Genomic DNA, 17,920 nt, shown 5'->3' with positions numbered 1-17,920 from the left:
TCAAACAGAAACACATACATAATAAGGTTATGTATTGATGGACTGATGAAAATATTGTGACCAGAGGCTCACAGGAACCTAACCTTGTATTTCCCCTAGGATCTGGTTCAATGTCTGTAAATTCTTTGTTCCTGGTGACTTTATAAAATATAACTACCACAAATAACAAGAATCAACTCTGTAATTGTAATGATTTACAATAGTTGGATTTCTTAATGTTGAACCACTTTTTGGATTCTTGGAATAAACTGAATTTGGCAAAGGTGTGGGTAGTATTCTTTTTAGTATAGTACTAGGTTAAGTTCAGTATTTATTCCTTGGAATTCTTTTTTTTTTTTTTTTTTTTTTTTAAGATTTTATTTATTTATTAGAGACAGAGAGAGAGAGACAGGCAGAGGGAGAAGCAGGCTCCATGCAGGGAGCCTGACTAGGGACTCGATCCTGGGTCTCCAGGATCATGTCCTGGGCTGAAGGCGGCGCTAAGCTGCTAAGCCACTAAGGGCTGCCCTATTCCTTGAAATTCTACATTAATCTGGTTTTCATAATTTTTTATTGGAAAATACTATTATTTTGTTTGTAAGTTTGTATATTTGTGTGTATCTGTGTTTAAGCTGTAAGTTACCCAAGTAATACATTAATATCTTTATATGAATTTTTCAGAGAATATAGAAGTGATACCCCCTTTATTCTTCTCTACACTCTATCCTCTGCCTCATTCTCTGTTAATTCTCAATAATTTGTTCAGTGTCTTTCTAAAAATCTTTCTAATGCACATATGCACACATTCATATATACAGGTTTTCATTTGTTTTGTGTGTGTGATTTTGAACTTGTCTTATTTTACATAGATGATATATTTTACATGTTATTCAACTTTTTTTTACTTTCAATTAACTGTTTCTTGGAGACCTATCTGTGATATTAGTTCTAGACCTACACATGACAGTATTTCTTCAAGATAGATATCTAGAAGTGAAATTGTTAGATTGAAGGGTATACATATGCATATTTAAAATTTCTTATACCAGATTACCCTTTAAAAAGCTATGTTCAGTTATACTTCCAGAAATATGTAACATTACCACTTTCCCTATATTGATCATTGTTTTTTATTTCCAATATGATCATTGTTTTTTATTTCCGCTAAAGTAGATTATCTAAATAAATAAAATCTTATGGTTTGATTTTGCAGAATCCTGATTGCTACTACTCCCTTCTTACATAGGAAAAAGTGCCAATAAATATGACTTACTTGGAAGCATTCAGGGGCTTTATCTCCAAAATTAGTAACACATTAAAACTGGACCTGTGGAAATAACCCATGCTGGCAGTTTCAAGTAGAGCAAAGCTCTAGAAAACCACGAATAAGGAAATGGAAGTGTCAAAATCATAGTGTCAAATGTTTGGCAACTAGAATACTGTTATATGAAGAAAAAAATGCAACTTTTTATAACAAATACTGTTTTGTGGTTTGTTTTTTAAGATTTTATTTATTTATTCATGAGAGACACAGAGAGAGAGAGGCAGAGGCACATGCAAAGGGAGAAACAGGCTCCATTCAGAGAGCCTGATGTGGGACTCGATCCCAGGTCTTCAGGATCACACCCTGGGCGGAAGGCAGGCAACTAAACCGCCGAGCCACCGGGGCTGCCCTATAACAAATATTCTTAAGGATAGTGTTTCATACATTTTTGAAAATTAAATCAGATTTCTTACTATGTTTATGTATCCTATCCCTAAAATCAGGTGGTTTATACTGGAGCAAGGAGAAATTTCTAACTCTTAATGATAAAGTTCATTTCTTTCGATTGTGAAAGCTTTTGAGTTTAAGCCTGAATATTGAAAGATTCATTCAAATATCTGTGACTGCTTTCAAATTTTATATATACCATATTGAAGTCAATGGCACAAATTAATTCTGCTTCAATACTATTCTGTCTAAAATCTCATATTTCCAAAATAGTTTATTTTGGTTGTCAGATAGCTTAGAACCTCATGAATGTGTTGGGAAATAAATGGAAAGTACTTTAAAACATTTAGGTCTTTGCTGTTTTATTGGGTAATGAATCAAAATAAATGATGAAGGAAAATGTTAATGTTTTAGTATGAGGAAGCGAAGGTACATTATCTAAATAATATTCAGGAGCTTGGCAAACTAAAAGACAGTAGGAAAAGATGAAAGCGTAAGAGTGCCTCACATCTTGGATAATGTTCTTCCACAAAAGCCCACTTTGTTACTGAGCTATCACCATTAAGAGAGATGAGGGGAAGCCTTTTTGTCCTGACTGTGACCATGTTTGTTCTTCAGCTTAGAAATAAAGAATGCACCGAATACTTTAGAAAAGGCATCAGACTACCTTTTTCTTAAACATGACTCGTATGTAACTGCCTCTTCTAAAAACTGGAGAACCAAAATACAACACAAATTCCTGTTAAGGAGCTAAATTTAAAATATCTAAAAGTAGCTAATTCATTCAGCTATTTTCAACATCAACTTTATTCTCCTTTCTCTAAACTGTCTCCTGGTAGTGCTCGCTTCTGCACATATACTAAACTGTCTCCTGGTTGGCAGGTTCCAAGATGAAAGATGCGTCCTATTTAGCAGTTGATTAATCTTAGAAAGTGCTAGTACTAACTTACGCAGTGAGGACTTTTTGCTAAAGTGAGAAATTATGTATTTGCTTCTTAAAATAAAAAGCAATATATGGACATAATAAAAATTAAAACTCCAAAAGTGCAAAAAGAAAAGGAAAAATTGAAGTCTATCTATTCTATCTTCTCCATCTCTTCACAATCTCTTCTCCCAAAAATAACCACTGTTGTTTCTTGTATATCCTTCCAGGAAAAAACAATGCATTTACAAACATGGGTATATTTGTTTTTTAAATTTACATAAAAGGAATGGCAATTCATATGCTGCTCCCTGTTATCAATCACCAGTGTCTATGAGATAGTGCCTTGCAAAACATGGAACATAGCAGATCATGCAGCACAATGTATCCCCAACCAGAACCGAGGAAGTTTACTAAGAGCCAAGAATTTGACCTCTAAAGTACTTGATAAAAGTAGTCAGAGCAGACCGGCCTACTTACCTGGAAACCAGTACTGGGCTTTTTTGAGTCTTTTAAAAATCTTTTTGAGTGGACCATTAAGGTTCTAGTATTTGAATATCGAAAACCTGGGAACCATAGCGTTAAAGTCACATGTAGATCATTCCGCTAGTAAAGACTGCCTAAGTGTGAAGTGAGTGATATTAGAGCTTCAGTGCTTTTAGAGAAATAATACTGCTATGAACATCTTTGTCACTGTGGCTCTTTCCATACTCCGTTTTCTTAATACATTCTAAGAAATACATTTCTTGAAGCAAAGAGAATGATTTTAAGCCTTTTAATGCCCACTGCCAAATGGTTCTCTGAGAGCATATGCAAGTTTACCTTGCCATCAGCTTATGAAGGAATGATTTTCACTTAATTCTCTCAAGCATTAGATAACATTCCATATTTTTAAATCTGCAAATTTAAGAGGTAAGTTATGTGTCCTCATTGTTTGCTTCAACTTGCATTACCTTCATTTTTTTCCTTATATTTACTAGGGTTTTTTCTTTTCCTTTCAAATGATTTGTTCTAGCTTATTGCCCATTTACCTATTGGAATCTTAGTGTCCTTATAAGTCTTTATGGTCTCTATTAAAGATGTTAACTCATATTGATTATAAGTCGTTCAGCAAATAATTTTTCCCAGTGTTTCAGTTTTTTGTGTATTGATATTCTGTAGCTTTTAAGCTTGGAAAGGTCTCCCTTCCTCTTGTACAGTTTAATATTCAGCTTTATTTTTTACTGTTTTTTATCTATTGGGTTTCTTTTTTTTAATTTCCTGAATTCCATCTAGAATTAGAATTTCTTTTCTCTAATAGGGTTATTTTGAGTCTGTTCTTCTGTTCCATTGATCTGGTTGTTTTTGTGTTGGTTTTATTGTAGGTTTATATAATATCTCATGGTGCTAGTTTTACTACTTCACTCCCTCCCTTCTGTTTCCTTTCTTAAAAAATAAAAGGTTTAATAATTAGAATTGCATACAGTAAACACATTGAACATTAAAAGAGAAAAATGAACATTCTTCCTTCTACCCTTTGCCATTGATTTCTTGATTTGTTTCTCTAGTAGTCATCAAACTTTAGGGAGTGCATTTGCATCTATACTTAGCTTCATAGAACTCCTCAGGTTCTATGTACCTAAATCTTCAAGATTGCCAAGATTTCCTTCAAACCCTTACCTTCTATTGGTACCTCCCCAGTTGTATTTTTCTCTTAAAAAGCTTTTTTTTTTCTGATTAGAAAAGTACTAAATGCCTATTGTAGAACGTTTAGAAAAAAAATTCGGAAGAACAGCATAATTTCTTATAATTTCACATCTGTTAGCAGCCACATTTTGGTGTTTTTTTACTATACAATCAATTTTAATGTACTTAAACAAAATTGGGATTATACTTTACCTGATTTTATCACTTTCTTCACATAATAGTCTATCATGATTGTCTATCAAATATTTATTTTGTGTTCCCAGCACTTGGCATGGTTGTTGCACATAGCAATCCAATGTGAAATAGGAATAGTAATCAATCCTCAAGCCGCCAGTGGCAGTATTAATAATAATTAACATTAACTAATAACATTCATTCATACTTAACATTAATTGGGTGTGTCACAACATATAACCTGTGTAATCCTCAAGATTGTAGGAGAAAACCCCAAGAGTAACAACACCATTTTCTCATTTTACGGATGAAGAACTGTAGCATCAAGTAGTTTAATTTCCCTCAGGCTCCTTCATAGGAAGTGATAGGGTATGGTCCTAGGTCTTTGGATTTCAAGGCTTTTTACTCTTTACCAATCCTTACACTAAATTACCCCTTAGTGTGCTGACCCAGAGACATTTCGTGCACTAACCACCCTTTTTGTGAGTCCTGTAGGGCTCTATTCTCTCGCAAGGTCTTTTGTGTAGTATTGGAGTTCATCAAAGCATGGCTTTGTAGTACAGCTATGTCTGTGCTGCCTATCTGCACTAATAGAGCAGCTAAAACACATACTAAATCACATTCCATTCTATTTTACAAAAACATTCTGTTCAAGGTTTCGCAAACATTCTGTGGTTTCAATCATTCTCAGGATAATGTCATTTTGATCCATCTGCAGATTTCTCCATGGTAACAATCTTTATCCATTCAGTATCTTAAAATCCCCTTGAATGTGTTTAGTATGTATAACTTTCTTTTTTTAATATTTTACTTTGTGACTGGATCATACTCCAAAGGAAAGGGAAAATAAGTGCATATTTAGTGGTTAAAAATATGTTAGTGATGTATTATTCTGAAGTCCATAGATTATGTCTGTCTTGGCACTTTGTTTGCAACCTGTCTTTTTTTTTTCTTTGACTCACGATTGTGGTCTGATTTGCGTTTCAAAATACTATATGTTGAAAGCAAGGACTATAAATCTGCTTGCATTTTTGTCTTTTTTTTTTTTTGCAAGGATTTTAAAACTGAAATCTTCTTTTGAAGTTTTATAAAACAATCTGATGAGAAAAGTGGTCTTGAAAAGATTTAACTTGTTTTATGAGGAAATAATTTCCCAAAACTTGATCAGAGACTTAAAAAGAATCTGCTTTATAGGAAAGGGATGTCACAAGGATAAATAGTCGCTGAATCTATTATGAATAATATTTTTCAAAATGTTAGGAATAGGGAATGACAGTTCCTTATGAAAGGAGAGGGGTTGGGGTGCTCATGAGGCCCAGAATATATAAAAATAAAACCAGTTATAGAGGATAAAGGGAATGACTTTTATAGACAAAATAAGCTCTTTGCAGTAAAGAGGAAAATGTAACTCTTAAAAAGGATGAAGGATGAGGAAGATGATAGAGGAAAATAGAACATGGAAGAAACTAGCCTGTCATTCTCAGTGCTCTTTAAAATGTATTTTGGAAAAAAAAACAAAAACAAAAATAAAATAAAATGTATTTTGGTAGGAAGTAAAATGGACCACCGGCACAGAATCCTTGTGCCCTCTATACTTAGCACTTTATTAGCACTTCTGTGGTTACATCATTGAAGATCCTGGAGTAGTTAGCACAGTGCCTTTGCCTGGAGAATATACTTGTTATTGAATGAATGTTGAAAGAGATCTGAAGTTACTTGAAATTTGTTTAATCAGTGCAATGACAAAATAATTATAATATTTTTTTGATTTTCCTATGTTCACATGTTAAAGGCCTTTTTGTTACTCGTAGTGGGAACTTAGGTTTCTTTAAAGCTTGTCAACAGTATGAGTATTTGGGCTGCGGAAGCTGGATACACATGTGTACGTGCCTGATAAGTATAGTAAATTTTGGCTCAATTTTAAAGTAGAATAACATTTTTCTTCTTTGTAAAACATGAAGTAGCATGTCCTGAATACACTTGTGTTCTTTTGTCTTCTTCAGGGAAGCAGTGTTTCTTAGTCCTACGTCAACAACAGTTTAATGTCCAGGCGCTCGTGGCAGTGGGAGACCATGCAAGCAAGCAGATGGTTAAATTTGCTGCCAAGTAAGTAAGCAATTATATCCTGTTGTCAGAATAAACAATGGTGGGAACCAAGACTCCCAGGGGTTTGGACCATTTTCATACATTAACATCAATGCTTCGTTTGTTTAAAAATGTAGTTATTTAAATTGTCAGTTCAGTATTGCTGAATACATTAAACTTACAAAAGAGAAAATATGGAACACAGGCTTGAAATTCATTTGGAACTGCTGAAGCAGCACTCTCTACAGACAAGTCACATTTACTTTCAAGTAGAGTAACAAAAAGCCTGGCAGCCTCAACATAGCAAAGCAACTTTATTTTGTTGTGTGTGTTGAGCTTCGTGTCCTCTCTCCCTCCCCCAGTTTGAGATTTGCATATTAAGCAACAAGTTTTCTAACTGAAAAATAAAAGCACATAAAATAAGGGTGTCGTTTTGCAAATGATTCCCTCCTAAAGGAGGTAAAAGAAATGTCATACCGTGTTTCAGCTTTTAACTTTGACATCAAAGGGGTTAAAAAAAAAAAGTTAAATCACCTCTCACCACCCCCAAAGTCTTGCTGTCTGGCTCAGAGTTCCTGTAGAAATGCATTGTTTTGTTAAGTTTGCAAGAGGCAGGATATAGAGATAGTGTAGTACTTGTGCATGCTGTAGCTGTAAGGTAATGATAGTTGGTAATGTGGCTAGTTCTCTTTGTTTTTCTCATTTTAATCAATTTTATTTCCATGATAATCAAAGAAGACTTGGAAAAATGGACAATCTATATTTTAAGTAATAGCATACTTCATAAGCATAAATGTTTTTTAAAAGAAATTAAATTTGGGATAAATACATTTTTCTATTGATTCTTGTCTGTTCTTTAGATGAATACTTTCAAAGATGAGTGAATATAAATAGAATTATCAATTTTAGAACTAAAAGACAATCTGATTTAACATCCTAATTTATATTTGGGCCCTCCCTGACTTCCTTATATAGTGTTTTTTTTTTTTTTCTTTTTTTTTTTCTTATATAGTGTTTTACATGTAGTAGATGCTCAGTAACTTGGGGAGGGTTTAGAGATTTATTTATCAAATTTAGTTTTATTGTATCACAGCAATATCTGTACTCTGGTTTAAAAATTCCAGTGCCACTAATTATATCAGTATACTGATGACTCACTAGGATTTGTATTATTGGTACAGTAGCCCCACCTCACCCTTTCTCCCAGTCCCACTACTCAGAAACTTCCATCTCTTCTATCTGTATCTTTTAGTGATCAGATTTGCTCTTTTCTTTTAAGATTTTATGTATTTGAGAGAGAGACAAGTTGGGGGAGAACATGAGCAGCAAGGAGAGGCAGAGGGAAAAGCAGACTCCCCACTTAGCTGGGAGCCTGACTTGGGCTCAGCACGGGATTCCATCCCAGGACCTTCAGATCATGACCTGAGCCAAAGGCAGACACTTAACCGACTGAGCCACCCAGGTACCTCTAGGTTTACTGTTTTCATCTCATGGTCTATAAGGGTATGTTCTTGTGGGGTACATTGTCAGCTAGCTTTTTAAGGTCAGTCTGTATCCTGTGAAGTGGGACATAAATAACCTTGATCCCTAGAAATAAACTTTCCACACAGCCTTCTATAAATAGAGCCCCTGGAAATCATAGATATATAGGCCAAATTTTATATATATATATATTTTTTTAATAATAAATTTATTTTTTATTGGTGTTCAATTTGCCAACATACAGAATAACACCCAGTGCTCATCCCGTCAAGTGCCCTCCTCATGCCCGTCACCCATCACCCCCACCCCCCGCCCTCCTCCCCTTCCACCACCCCTATTTCGTTTCCCAGAGTTAGGAGTCTTTATGTTCTGTCTCCCTTTCTGATATTTCCCACACATTTCTTCTCCCTTCCCTTCTATTCCCTTTCACTATTATTTATATTCCCCAAATGAATGAGAACATACACTGTCCTTCTCCGATTGACTTCACTCAGTATAATACCCTCCAGTTCCATCCACATTAAAGCAAATGGTGGGTATTTGTCGTTTCTAATGGCTGAGGAATATTCCATTGTATACATAAACCACATCTTCTTTATCCATTCATCTTTCGATGGACACCGAGGCTCCTTCCACAGTTTGGCTATTGTGGACATTGCTGCTAGAAACATCGGGGTGCAGGTGTCCCGGCGTTTCATTGCATCTATATCTTTGGGGTAAATCCCCAACAGTGCAATTGCTGGGTCGTAGGGCAGGTCTATTTTTAACTCTTTGAGGAACCTCCACACAGTTTTCCAGAGTGGCTGCACCAGTTCACATTCCCACCAACAGTGTAAGAGGGTTCCCTTTTCTCCGCATCCTCTCCAACATTTGTGGTTTCCTGCCTTGTTAATTTTCCCCATTCTTACTGGTGTGAGGTGGTATCTCATTGTGGTTTTGATTTGTATTTCCCTGATGGCAAGTGATGCGAGCATTTTCTCATGTGCATGTTGGCCATGTCTGTGTCTTCCTCTGTGAGATTTCTCTTCATGTCTTTTGCCAAATTATATTTAATATACTGAAGAATACTGGGAAAAAGTCCACTTCAAATCAACAAATAACCTTTATGGCTTTTGTCTTTTATGTATTAAATTGGTTCTGAAAACTAATATATGAAGCTGACAGTTTTTATATAGAATGTGTGTTTCCATTAAATTGCATTATAACCTTAGTCTTAAATTCCTAAAGAAAATAATCTAGTCTAAAAATCTTTTGAAATTCCCACTTACCCTTAATATTTACTGAGGGACATTCTACTGACAAAAGGACAATGAGTTCATTTGATGTCTTCAGAAGTAAACACTTTGAAGTAGTCCACAAATAGTTATTTCTTATATTTTGGATCTTCTCAAACTTCTGGCACTTAACTAATATCAATTGACCATATCAGAGATCAACCAAAGCTTACTATAAGCTGGCAGAGCTACTTGCAAATGGTCTCCCAAATAGAACTTAGTTCACTAATGTCCTCATAATATATAAATTAGAGTTTTGTATAAATGATATAGATGTGATCTTTTTTTTAGACAAGGCAAGAATTTAGTCTGGATTTCATAATCCTGAAGTAGGTAGAACTCAAGATCTAGATGTAATTCAACTTAACAATTAAATTATGGCTTGGATTTTTTTTGTTTTGTTTTTGTTTTTTAAGCAAAGAACATGTATCTATTTTTAGTCTCCTCAAAAAATGGACTTTATATAATTAGTAATGTGTGGGAAAAGATGGTTTCATAATAGAGCTTTTGCAAATTATAAAGCCTTTGACTGGCTATATACAAGTGAACGAAGCCAACTTTGTACAATAGGCTTAACATGTGGTACTTAGGTTAATTATTTAACTTTTGGCACTAATACGTTAAAGTATCTAGCCTGAGTAATTAAGAGTGTGTTAATAACTTTGCTACCTTGTGAAAGAGGAAGATTCTCATGACTAAGACTCTCTGTGGTAAAATACGATGTTTTTTTAAATTGAAGTATGGTTGGCACACAATGTTACATTAGTTTCAGGTGTACAACATGGTGATTCAGGAACTCTATATAATTATACTATGCTCACCACCAAGTGTAGCTACCATCTGTCACCATACAGTGCTACTAAATACCATTGACTATATTCCCTATGGTGTACTTTTCATCTCTGTGAGTTATTTATTCCATAACTGGAACCTGTATCTCTTTCATCTTTTTTTGCCCATCCTCCCATTCACCCTCCCCTTGGCAACTACCAGCTTGTTCTCTGTACTTGGGTATCTATTTCTGCTTCATTTCTTTAATCATTTGTTTTGTTTTTAGATTCCATGTTGTAAGTGAAATCATATGGTATTTGTCTTTGACTTACTTCACTTAAGCATAATAACCCCTCTAATGTTCATCCATGTAAAAATGATGATTTTTAAAATTTTTGTGGTTGGTTGATAATTTTCTTAGGAACATGATTTCATGCCCCTGATAGGTCAGTCAGCTTGTCTTTTTTATGTGCCTTTAGACTGTACTTCTCAGGTAGTACTGAAATCCTGATGTTTCTCGGTAATAGAAATCTAAGGCACATGTTGTTTCTGACAGAAAGCCAGTAGTATGATCTTATATTCAAAGTGCCAATTTTTAAAAAGGAAAATCAAGAACAGAAAAATTTTACTTTGAGATTACCTACTCTTTTCATGTAATAAATCCAATAAGGTTATAGTATGAATTCTAAAGAACTTTCAGGATTTTTTTAGAAAAAAGTTGTAATTTTTTCCTTCATCTTTTAAAATCCTTTTCTTAAAAATTACCTTTATGCCTAGAATCTTTATGGCTAAAATAAACTTTTATTTAAAATGAGTTCATTGGCTCTATTATGAAAACAAAGATTAAGGTAGCTGTCATACATTAATCTTTAAGGTTACTTGCTCTGGCAATGCTGTCTGGTGAGCTGGCATTTCTGTAAAACAGGAATCTAAGGTGTGAGGTTATTGTTAAATCATAAATAACGTTAAAAAGAAATTACTTGACATTAACAGTTGATAAGTAAGAATTTTTATAACTTGCTGTGGTCTAATTATACTCATATTATTTTTATACCATACTGCAAAACCCTTAACTTAAGCTCACATAGACTTTCTATGTTCTTAAGCACGAAGAATAATTTTCAGATATGTCACTAGAATGATAGTAATCATATAGTTATTTTACAAAAATTTTGGGGGGAGTAAAGTTTTCTTTTTTGTCTCTCCAGATGAGTTTTCTAAGGCATTTGGCTTTTTTGTTGTTACTCTCTTTTAAGTGTTGTTCTTTGTAATTTCTGCCACATGTTGAGTTGGAACAAAATAGTCCAATCATTTATTAAACTTAGTATTTATTGAGAGATACAAGCTGTTTTTGCTTCTCCTTAAGTCTATACTTGCCAGAAGTTTATTTTCAAGTGGTATTTTTAACTAAAATCTTTAATGGCTTTCTATTTCCAACCATGTGCAAGATTACTTCTGCCTACTGATTGCCTCACCATAATATTATTTCCCACTACTTTGCCATATACACTCTTCATATTGGGCACATTCTCTGTCTGCTGTGACCTCTCTTCCTCTTACTTTAAAGGTTTTGCTTTTATTCGTTGAATCTTCATTCTTCATCATTTAGCTTAGGTCCATGTCACTGATCATCCTCATTCCTGATTTCTCTTTTCATTTCTTTGAGTTCCATAGACATGTTCTTAGGAGGCTGAAAGTTTTTTACGTTTTTTTTTTAATTTGGTATACATTTTGATGATTACCTTGAAGTTATAAAAGGTATTTTTCCATGTCATTTTAAAGGCCTAACTTCTAACAGAGAACTGCTGTGTACTTTTCATGCAGCATTTACTGTCATATTTACAGTTGTGTTCATGCCAGCTGAAGGCAGACGATAGCCATCTTCTGCACTAATGATGATTTCCCTGTAGTTTGAATAGCAACACATGCTGAGAACAATTTGGGTTACTAGTTGGCATTTGATATTAAGAGGAATCCTTGGGCAGCCTGGGTGGCTCAGCAGTTTAGCGCCACCTTCAGCCCAGGATGTGGTCCCGGAGACCTGGGATCAGGTCCCACATCGGGCTCCCTTCATGGAATGGAGCCTGCTTCTCCCTCTGCCTGTGTCTCTGCCTCTCTCTCTCTGGGTCTCTCATGAATAAATAAATAAAATCTTTAAAAAAAAATAAAATAAAAAGGCCTCCTGAACTTTTAAAAGCCTGTGCTATTCCAGCAGATTTATTGAATTCTATTTTTTGTCTATATAGGAGCAGCACATCACTAATAATATAATAGTTCCCATGCAAGGAAAAAATGTTTCTGTTTCTATTTCTAGTAGTTCTCAGATTAGATATCTGTTTGACTCAAATTTCAGTTAACAATGCTATATCATTAACTTTCATATGAACAAGATAGTTTTAAAAATAATCAACTGATACCTTATATAAATTGTCATTCTTGAATTGCTGTTTGCAGTATTTGGGTCAATTAGAGGTCTAATTGTCCTAAATTAACCTCAGACTTAACATTTTATGTAATTGTGAGCAGACATTCTTCACATTACTGGTAATAAGTAAAAATACAGAAACATTAAATATAGAACTGGATCTGAGAATATAACTATACAGTAAACCAAATGTCAGCAATTTAGTTTTAGCAGACTTTAATATCTTTGAATTTTGTTATTTTTAATATTTGCTTTCATTTTCCTTTAAAATTCATTTTGATTTAAAATTAAGGGCTGTACACAATGGAAAACAGTATAGAGGCTCCTCAAAAAGTTAAATATAGAACTACCCCATAACCTAGCAATTGCACTACTAGGTATTTACTCAAAGAATACAAAAATACTAATTCAAAAGGATACTTGTGCCCTAATATTTATAGCAGCATTATCTACAATAGCCAAATTATGGAAACAAACTAAGCGTCCATTGATTGGTGAATGGATAAAGAAGATAATAGTGTCTGTGTGTGTGTGTGTGTGTGTGTGTGTGTGTACATATACATACGCACACAGGCATGTGTATATATATGTATATATAATGTACATATTTTATATATTTATACATACAATGGAATATTACTCAGCCATAAAAAAGAATGAACTCTTGCCGTTTGCAACAATATGGTTGGAGCTAGATAGTATTTTGCTAATTGAAATAAGTCAGAGAAAGACAAATATGATTTCATTCATGTGGAATTTAAGAAACAAAACAAACCAGCAAAGGGAAGAAAAGGGGAAGGGAGCAAAACAAGAAACAGACTCTTATCTATAGAGAACAGAGTGATGGTTACCAGAGAGTAGGTGAGTAGGGGGGATGAATGAAATAAGTGATTAAGTGATAGTGGATTAAGGAGTACACTTGTGATGAGCATTGGATGATGTATGGAAATGTTGAATCACTATATTGTATTCCTGAAACTAATATTGTGCTGTAAACTATAATTTAAATTAAAATTTAAAACAAATAGAATAAAGTTAAGGGCTATAAGCCTATGGCATTCATACTACTTTTATATTTGTAGGTATTTAAGTAACATGATAACACCAGTTAAAGTGAGTCCTTGACATTATTTATACCATGTAAAAGTTTGAGAACCAGTGGTCTGTGCCATATTGAGCTTAATTTTTTACCAAGCTTATTTTGAATTCATTATTGGAGTTTTGGTGAAGACAAAGGAGTTCACAAAACAGGTCATCATACAACTACTAGAATGATTTAAACCATTCATTTTTACAAAACAAAAACAAAACGAAATACAGATTTTTATTATCAAAAGGTGGCTTATTATTTTTTTTACTACTTATATAATTAATACTTTTTGGATACTATTTTGATTTAACTGGCAAATATAGGTTTTCTTATGTTTGGGAATTTTGAATTCTTTGCCTCAATGAATTGTATATTTAATTTGCATCGTTGATGCACTTTGTGTTGGTGTATTACTTGAAAAAATAGTGTGTAGCAACTTTTTAACCTATCCTTTTTTTAACTAATTGTTTATTACACCTTTCCCAAGATGTACAGATTATTCATTTGAATATGGGTGGGTTTTTTTTGTTTTTTTTTTTTTAATTTTAATTCTTTTTTTTTTTTAATTTTTTATTTATTTATGATAGTCACAGAGAGAGAGAGAGAGAGAGAGAGAGAGAGAGAGGCAGAGACTCAGGCAGAGGGAGAAGCAGGCTCCATGCACTGGGAGCCCGATGTGGGATTCGATCCGGGGTCTCCAGGATCGCGCCCTGGGCCAAAGGCAGGCGCCAAACCGCTGCGCCACCCAGGGATCCCTGAATATGGGTGGTTATGTAGATCTATGGGCCACACTTCTTATTGAGTATATTAAGAGTCAACACATAATTTTTGACAACCAGAAAGCTAACAAATTTGCTGCCGGTTTTGCCGTAAACCTTTAATACTCAAGTTTCTAGAAGTATTAACATTTTAATAGTTTTTGTTGATATTAGAATTTGTAAACATGCCCCCAAGAAAGCTTCAAATAGTGTCTTTTTCACCATTATTGATTTTACGGGGGAGGAATGAGGGTAAATAGGAATAAAATGGGAGTAGTTTTTAAAAATTTGAGCTGATGACTACCTAATATTGTAATGAGTCTTTACCTAGCTTTCACCAATTCCTAGGTTTATCCCTACTATTAACAAATAACAGTCAACATATATTCCCCTTCTCTTTGTTACTTTTGCCCTGCAAATATATATATACATATATAGGATTTCTTGACATATTTTAGGCCTTTACTATGACAAGCTAGTTTGATAGAAGCACTTTGAGGGGCTTGAGTATGTGGTACCTAAATGTGAAATAAAAGGTAAAACCACTGTTCACACAAAGGTTATATGGCTAACCTTCCATCATTATCTTGGATGTGTTGAGTAGATTATATGAATAATGATTGCGTACTCTTCAGTGGCCTCTGTTACCTGGTGACATATATTTCCTAGATGAAAGGCCAGGGAAGGGGATGCCTGGGTGTCTTAGCGGTTGAGCATCTGCCTTCGGCTCAGGTGGTGATCCCAGGTCTGGGGATCGAGTCCTACACTGAGCTCCTGCAGGGAGCCTGCTTCTTTCTCTGCCTATGTCTCTGCCTCTTTCTTTCTCTCTCATGAATAAACGAATAAAATCTTTTTTAAAAATTACTTCAGAGTTTCCAGTTTGAGATATTATGTGGAAATGACACCATCAATCTGGACTAAATTCCCAGGAGGGGCTGGGACTAAACACAATCCACTCTCTGGAGCTGTGACGGGCTCACCTTCTCTTAGAGCAGATAGAGTGGATCCTGAATGGGGGTGGGGCTCTGTTAGCCATGAAGAAAAGGAAAGTGGGTTTGAATAGGCAGCTGGCAATATCACCTAAGTTCATCTATGCTAAGCAAATTGGAGAGAAGTTCAGCCTTTGGAATTATGAAGAGTCTAAAGACTGAATGAAGTAAAAAAAAAAAAAAAAAAAAAAAAAAAAAAAAAAGACTGAATGAAGTAGGTTGTTTTACTCAAAGCCATTTTATTTTTCTGGCTGATAGTATTCCTCTCATTTCAAGTCATCTCACTCTAAATGTTTTTTGGTGTTCATTTGGATAGATTGGCCTTAAAATTCCTTACTTCTCCTCCAATAGCTTCACTATTAATTTTAATAACTCACTCCTCTGGCTACCACTTGGATTTTTTTGCTTCTTAGAACTTAATTTTAAACTCCAGTGGCAATTTCCTCTAACCGTAATTTCCAGCTTTTTGCCTATCCTATGCCTCCTAGGACCTTATCAAGACTTCTGGTCTTTTTACCAGTCTCCCCTTTTTGCCCTACTTTTCTGTCCTCTTCTGACTTCATGCAACCCAGTTCCATTCTCAGAACTACTCTCACTGCATCCCTGCCCGCTGTTCCCCTTCTCTTTGTTACTTTTGCCCTGCAAATACTCTGCAAACTATCCAGCCTCATAGACTCCTGATCCTAAAATCTAACTCCAAGATTAAGGAGTATATTGTATATTTGTGGCACAAGAATTGATTTTTATTCCTAACCAGGCCTAGTGAAATGTATTCTACTTTATAATAAAAATAGAGGTTTGTAGGCTGCCCTTGTTTTCACTTGTTTGACTGAACTCTTCAGTATCTCATTCCTCTTGATCCTTTGGTTTCTAACTATGATTGTACTTAGAAAAGAAAAATTTAGAAAACACTATGACTTCTATTGCTTCATATATCATTAGCCTTGTATTCTGATTAAAAATAGCACATGAACAACAACATATAAATTCTGGTGGATTTTGTTACTTACTTAAATGAAGCAAAAATCCTTACTTATAGATGTTTTTAGCTTACTTTAGAAATATGAGGACCAGCGAAGCATGAGGTAATTCAAATGTGTATTTACTAATACATTCACTTTGAGAAGGTGGTAGCTCAGTTAGTAAGTCAGCTAACCACCCCTTCTGCTAGAGTCTTTGGTTTGGAAAATAGCATGCTTAGAAATATGTCCATGAGAAAAAGGCCATTTCTGATCCACAGTTAATTTTCATTCTGTCTCAGATCAGTTCTTGTATGTGAAATGCTTGCAATTATCTTTAGTACTGGAGGAGTGCCTAAGGACTATTAATTTATTCTCAAGGTGTTTCCATTTTGAATAGTGCTACCCTAAGAGACTGGACATTTAAAACATGTGAACTCCTACACAACAAAGTGGCAGAAATAATGGTATTTATATGTTAATTCCATGAGGCCCTACATTTAACTCTATTCCCTCTGGCCATATACCAGGTGGAAAAAAGCAAAGACTCCACTATTAAAAATATCAAATCAGATAGTTCCAGCTGAGGTTTCCCAATCATTTAAAAGGCAAAATATGAGGTCACTTTTAATATCTTAAGTGGATAACTATCTTAGCATTTACTTTAGATATTAAATCTGAGGTGCTTATCTTTGCCTTACTAACTAGATTGTACCGCTAGCAGTTTCTAGCTTTTGAGTGTATTCTTAAGAGCAACATTGGCACTTAATGTGGGGTCAGTTGTTTTCCCCACTTATCTTTCCTAGGAATTTCCAATTCATCAATATACTAATCTGAAAAGTTGACTCACTAATTGGATTTAAGTGCCACAGGACTCAACACATTATTTTAATCAATTTGTTGGAAAGATCAATTTTCTCATGGTTGAATGCATATAAAAATGAAGCAACTAAATGAGTTACATAGAAAGGTTGGCACATCTCATTCCCTAGAGATCTTTAAGAAGAGGTTCTTAATTGAGTATCCAAAATGGTTTGTGGTCCTTAAATGAAATTTGTCTGGAAGCAGGAAGATGGGATACCTATCCAGGCCTGTGTTTCTGGATCTCCATCTTATGTTGACATTAACTTTCCAATATTTAGTAGCTAATGTTGGAGTTGAGGCAAGAAGTCAGCTCTTCTTTTTAAAATTATTTTTTATTTAGTGCCATATTAAAGAAGTGAACAGGGCACCTGGGTGCCTCAGTTGGTTAAGCATCTATCTGCCTTCTACTCGTCTGCTTTCTACTGGGGTCATGATCCCAGAGTCCTCTCCTTCTCCCTTTGCCTGCTGCTCCCCCTGCTTGTGCTTGCACTCTCTGTCAAATAAATAAATGAAATCTTAATTAAAAAAAAAAAAAAAGTAATGAACAGAGTAGTCCTGTGTTAGGGTTGAGTTTTGTTTTTTGTTTGTTTTTTTTTAAATAGAAACTTTTATTTTTTTTTTTTAACTTTTACTTATTTATGATAGGCACACAGTGAGAGAGAGAGAGGCAGAGACACAGGCAGAGGGAGAAGCAGGCTCGGAGCCTGACAGTGGGATTCGATCCCGGATATCCAGGACCACGCCCTGGGCC

The 17,920-nt window shown here is 34.7% G+C and overlaps 1 protein-coding gene across 2 annotated transcripts in view; it reads left to right on the top strand.

Moving 5' to 3' along the window:
* DARS1 (aspartyl-tRNA synthetase 1) overlaps positions 1–17,920 on the top strand; it is a 60,960-nt gene that overhangs the window by 9,454 nt on the left and 33,586 nt on the right. For both annotated transcript variants that reach the window (XM_025430595.3, XM_049097194.1), the window contains exon 4: positions 6,476–6,578. In XM_025430595.3, the coding sequence (XP_025286380.1) occupies positions 6,476–6,578 (103 nt within the window). The remainder of the gene's footprint in view (positions 1–6,475; positions 6,579–17,920) is intronic.

This window comes from Canis lupus, chromosome 19, assembly GCF_003254725.2.
Source record: "Canis lupus dingo isolate Sandy chromosome 19, ASM325472v2, whole genome shotgun sequence".
Lineage (NCBI taxonomy): Eukaryota > Metazoa > Chordata > Mammalia > Carnivora > Canidae > Canis > Canis lupus.
This window is presented reverse-complemented; position numbering and strand designations above follow the sequence as displayed.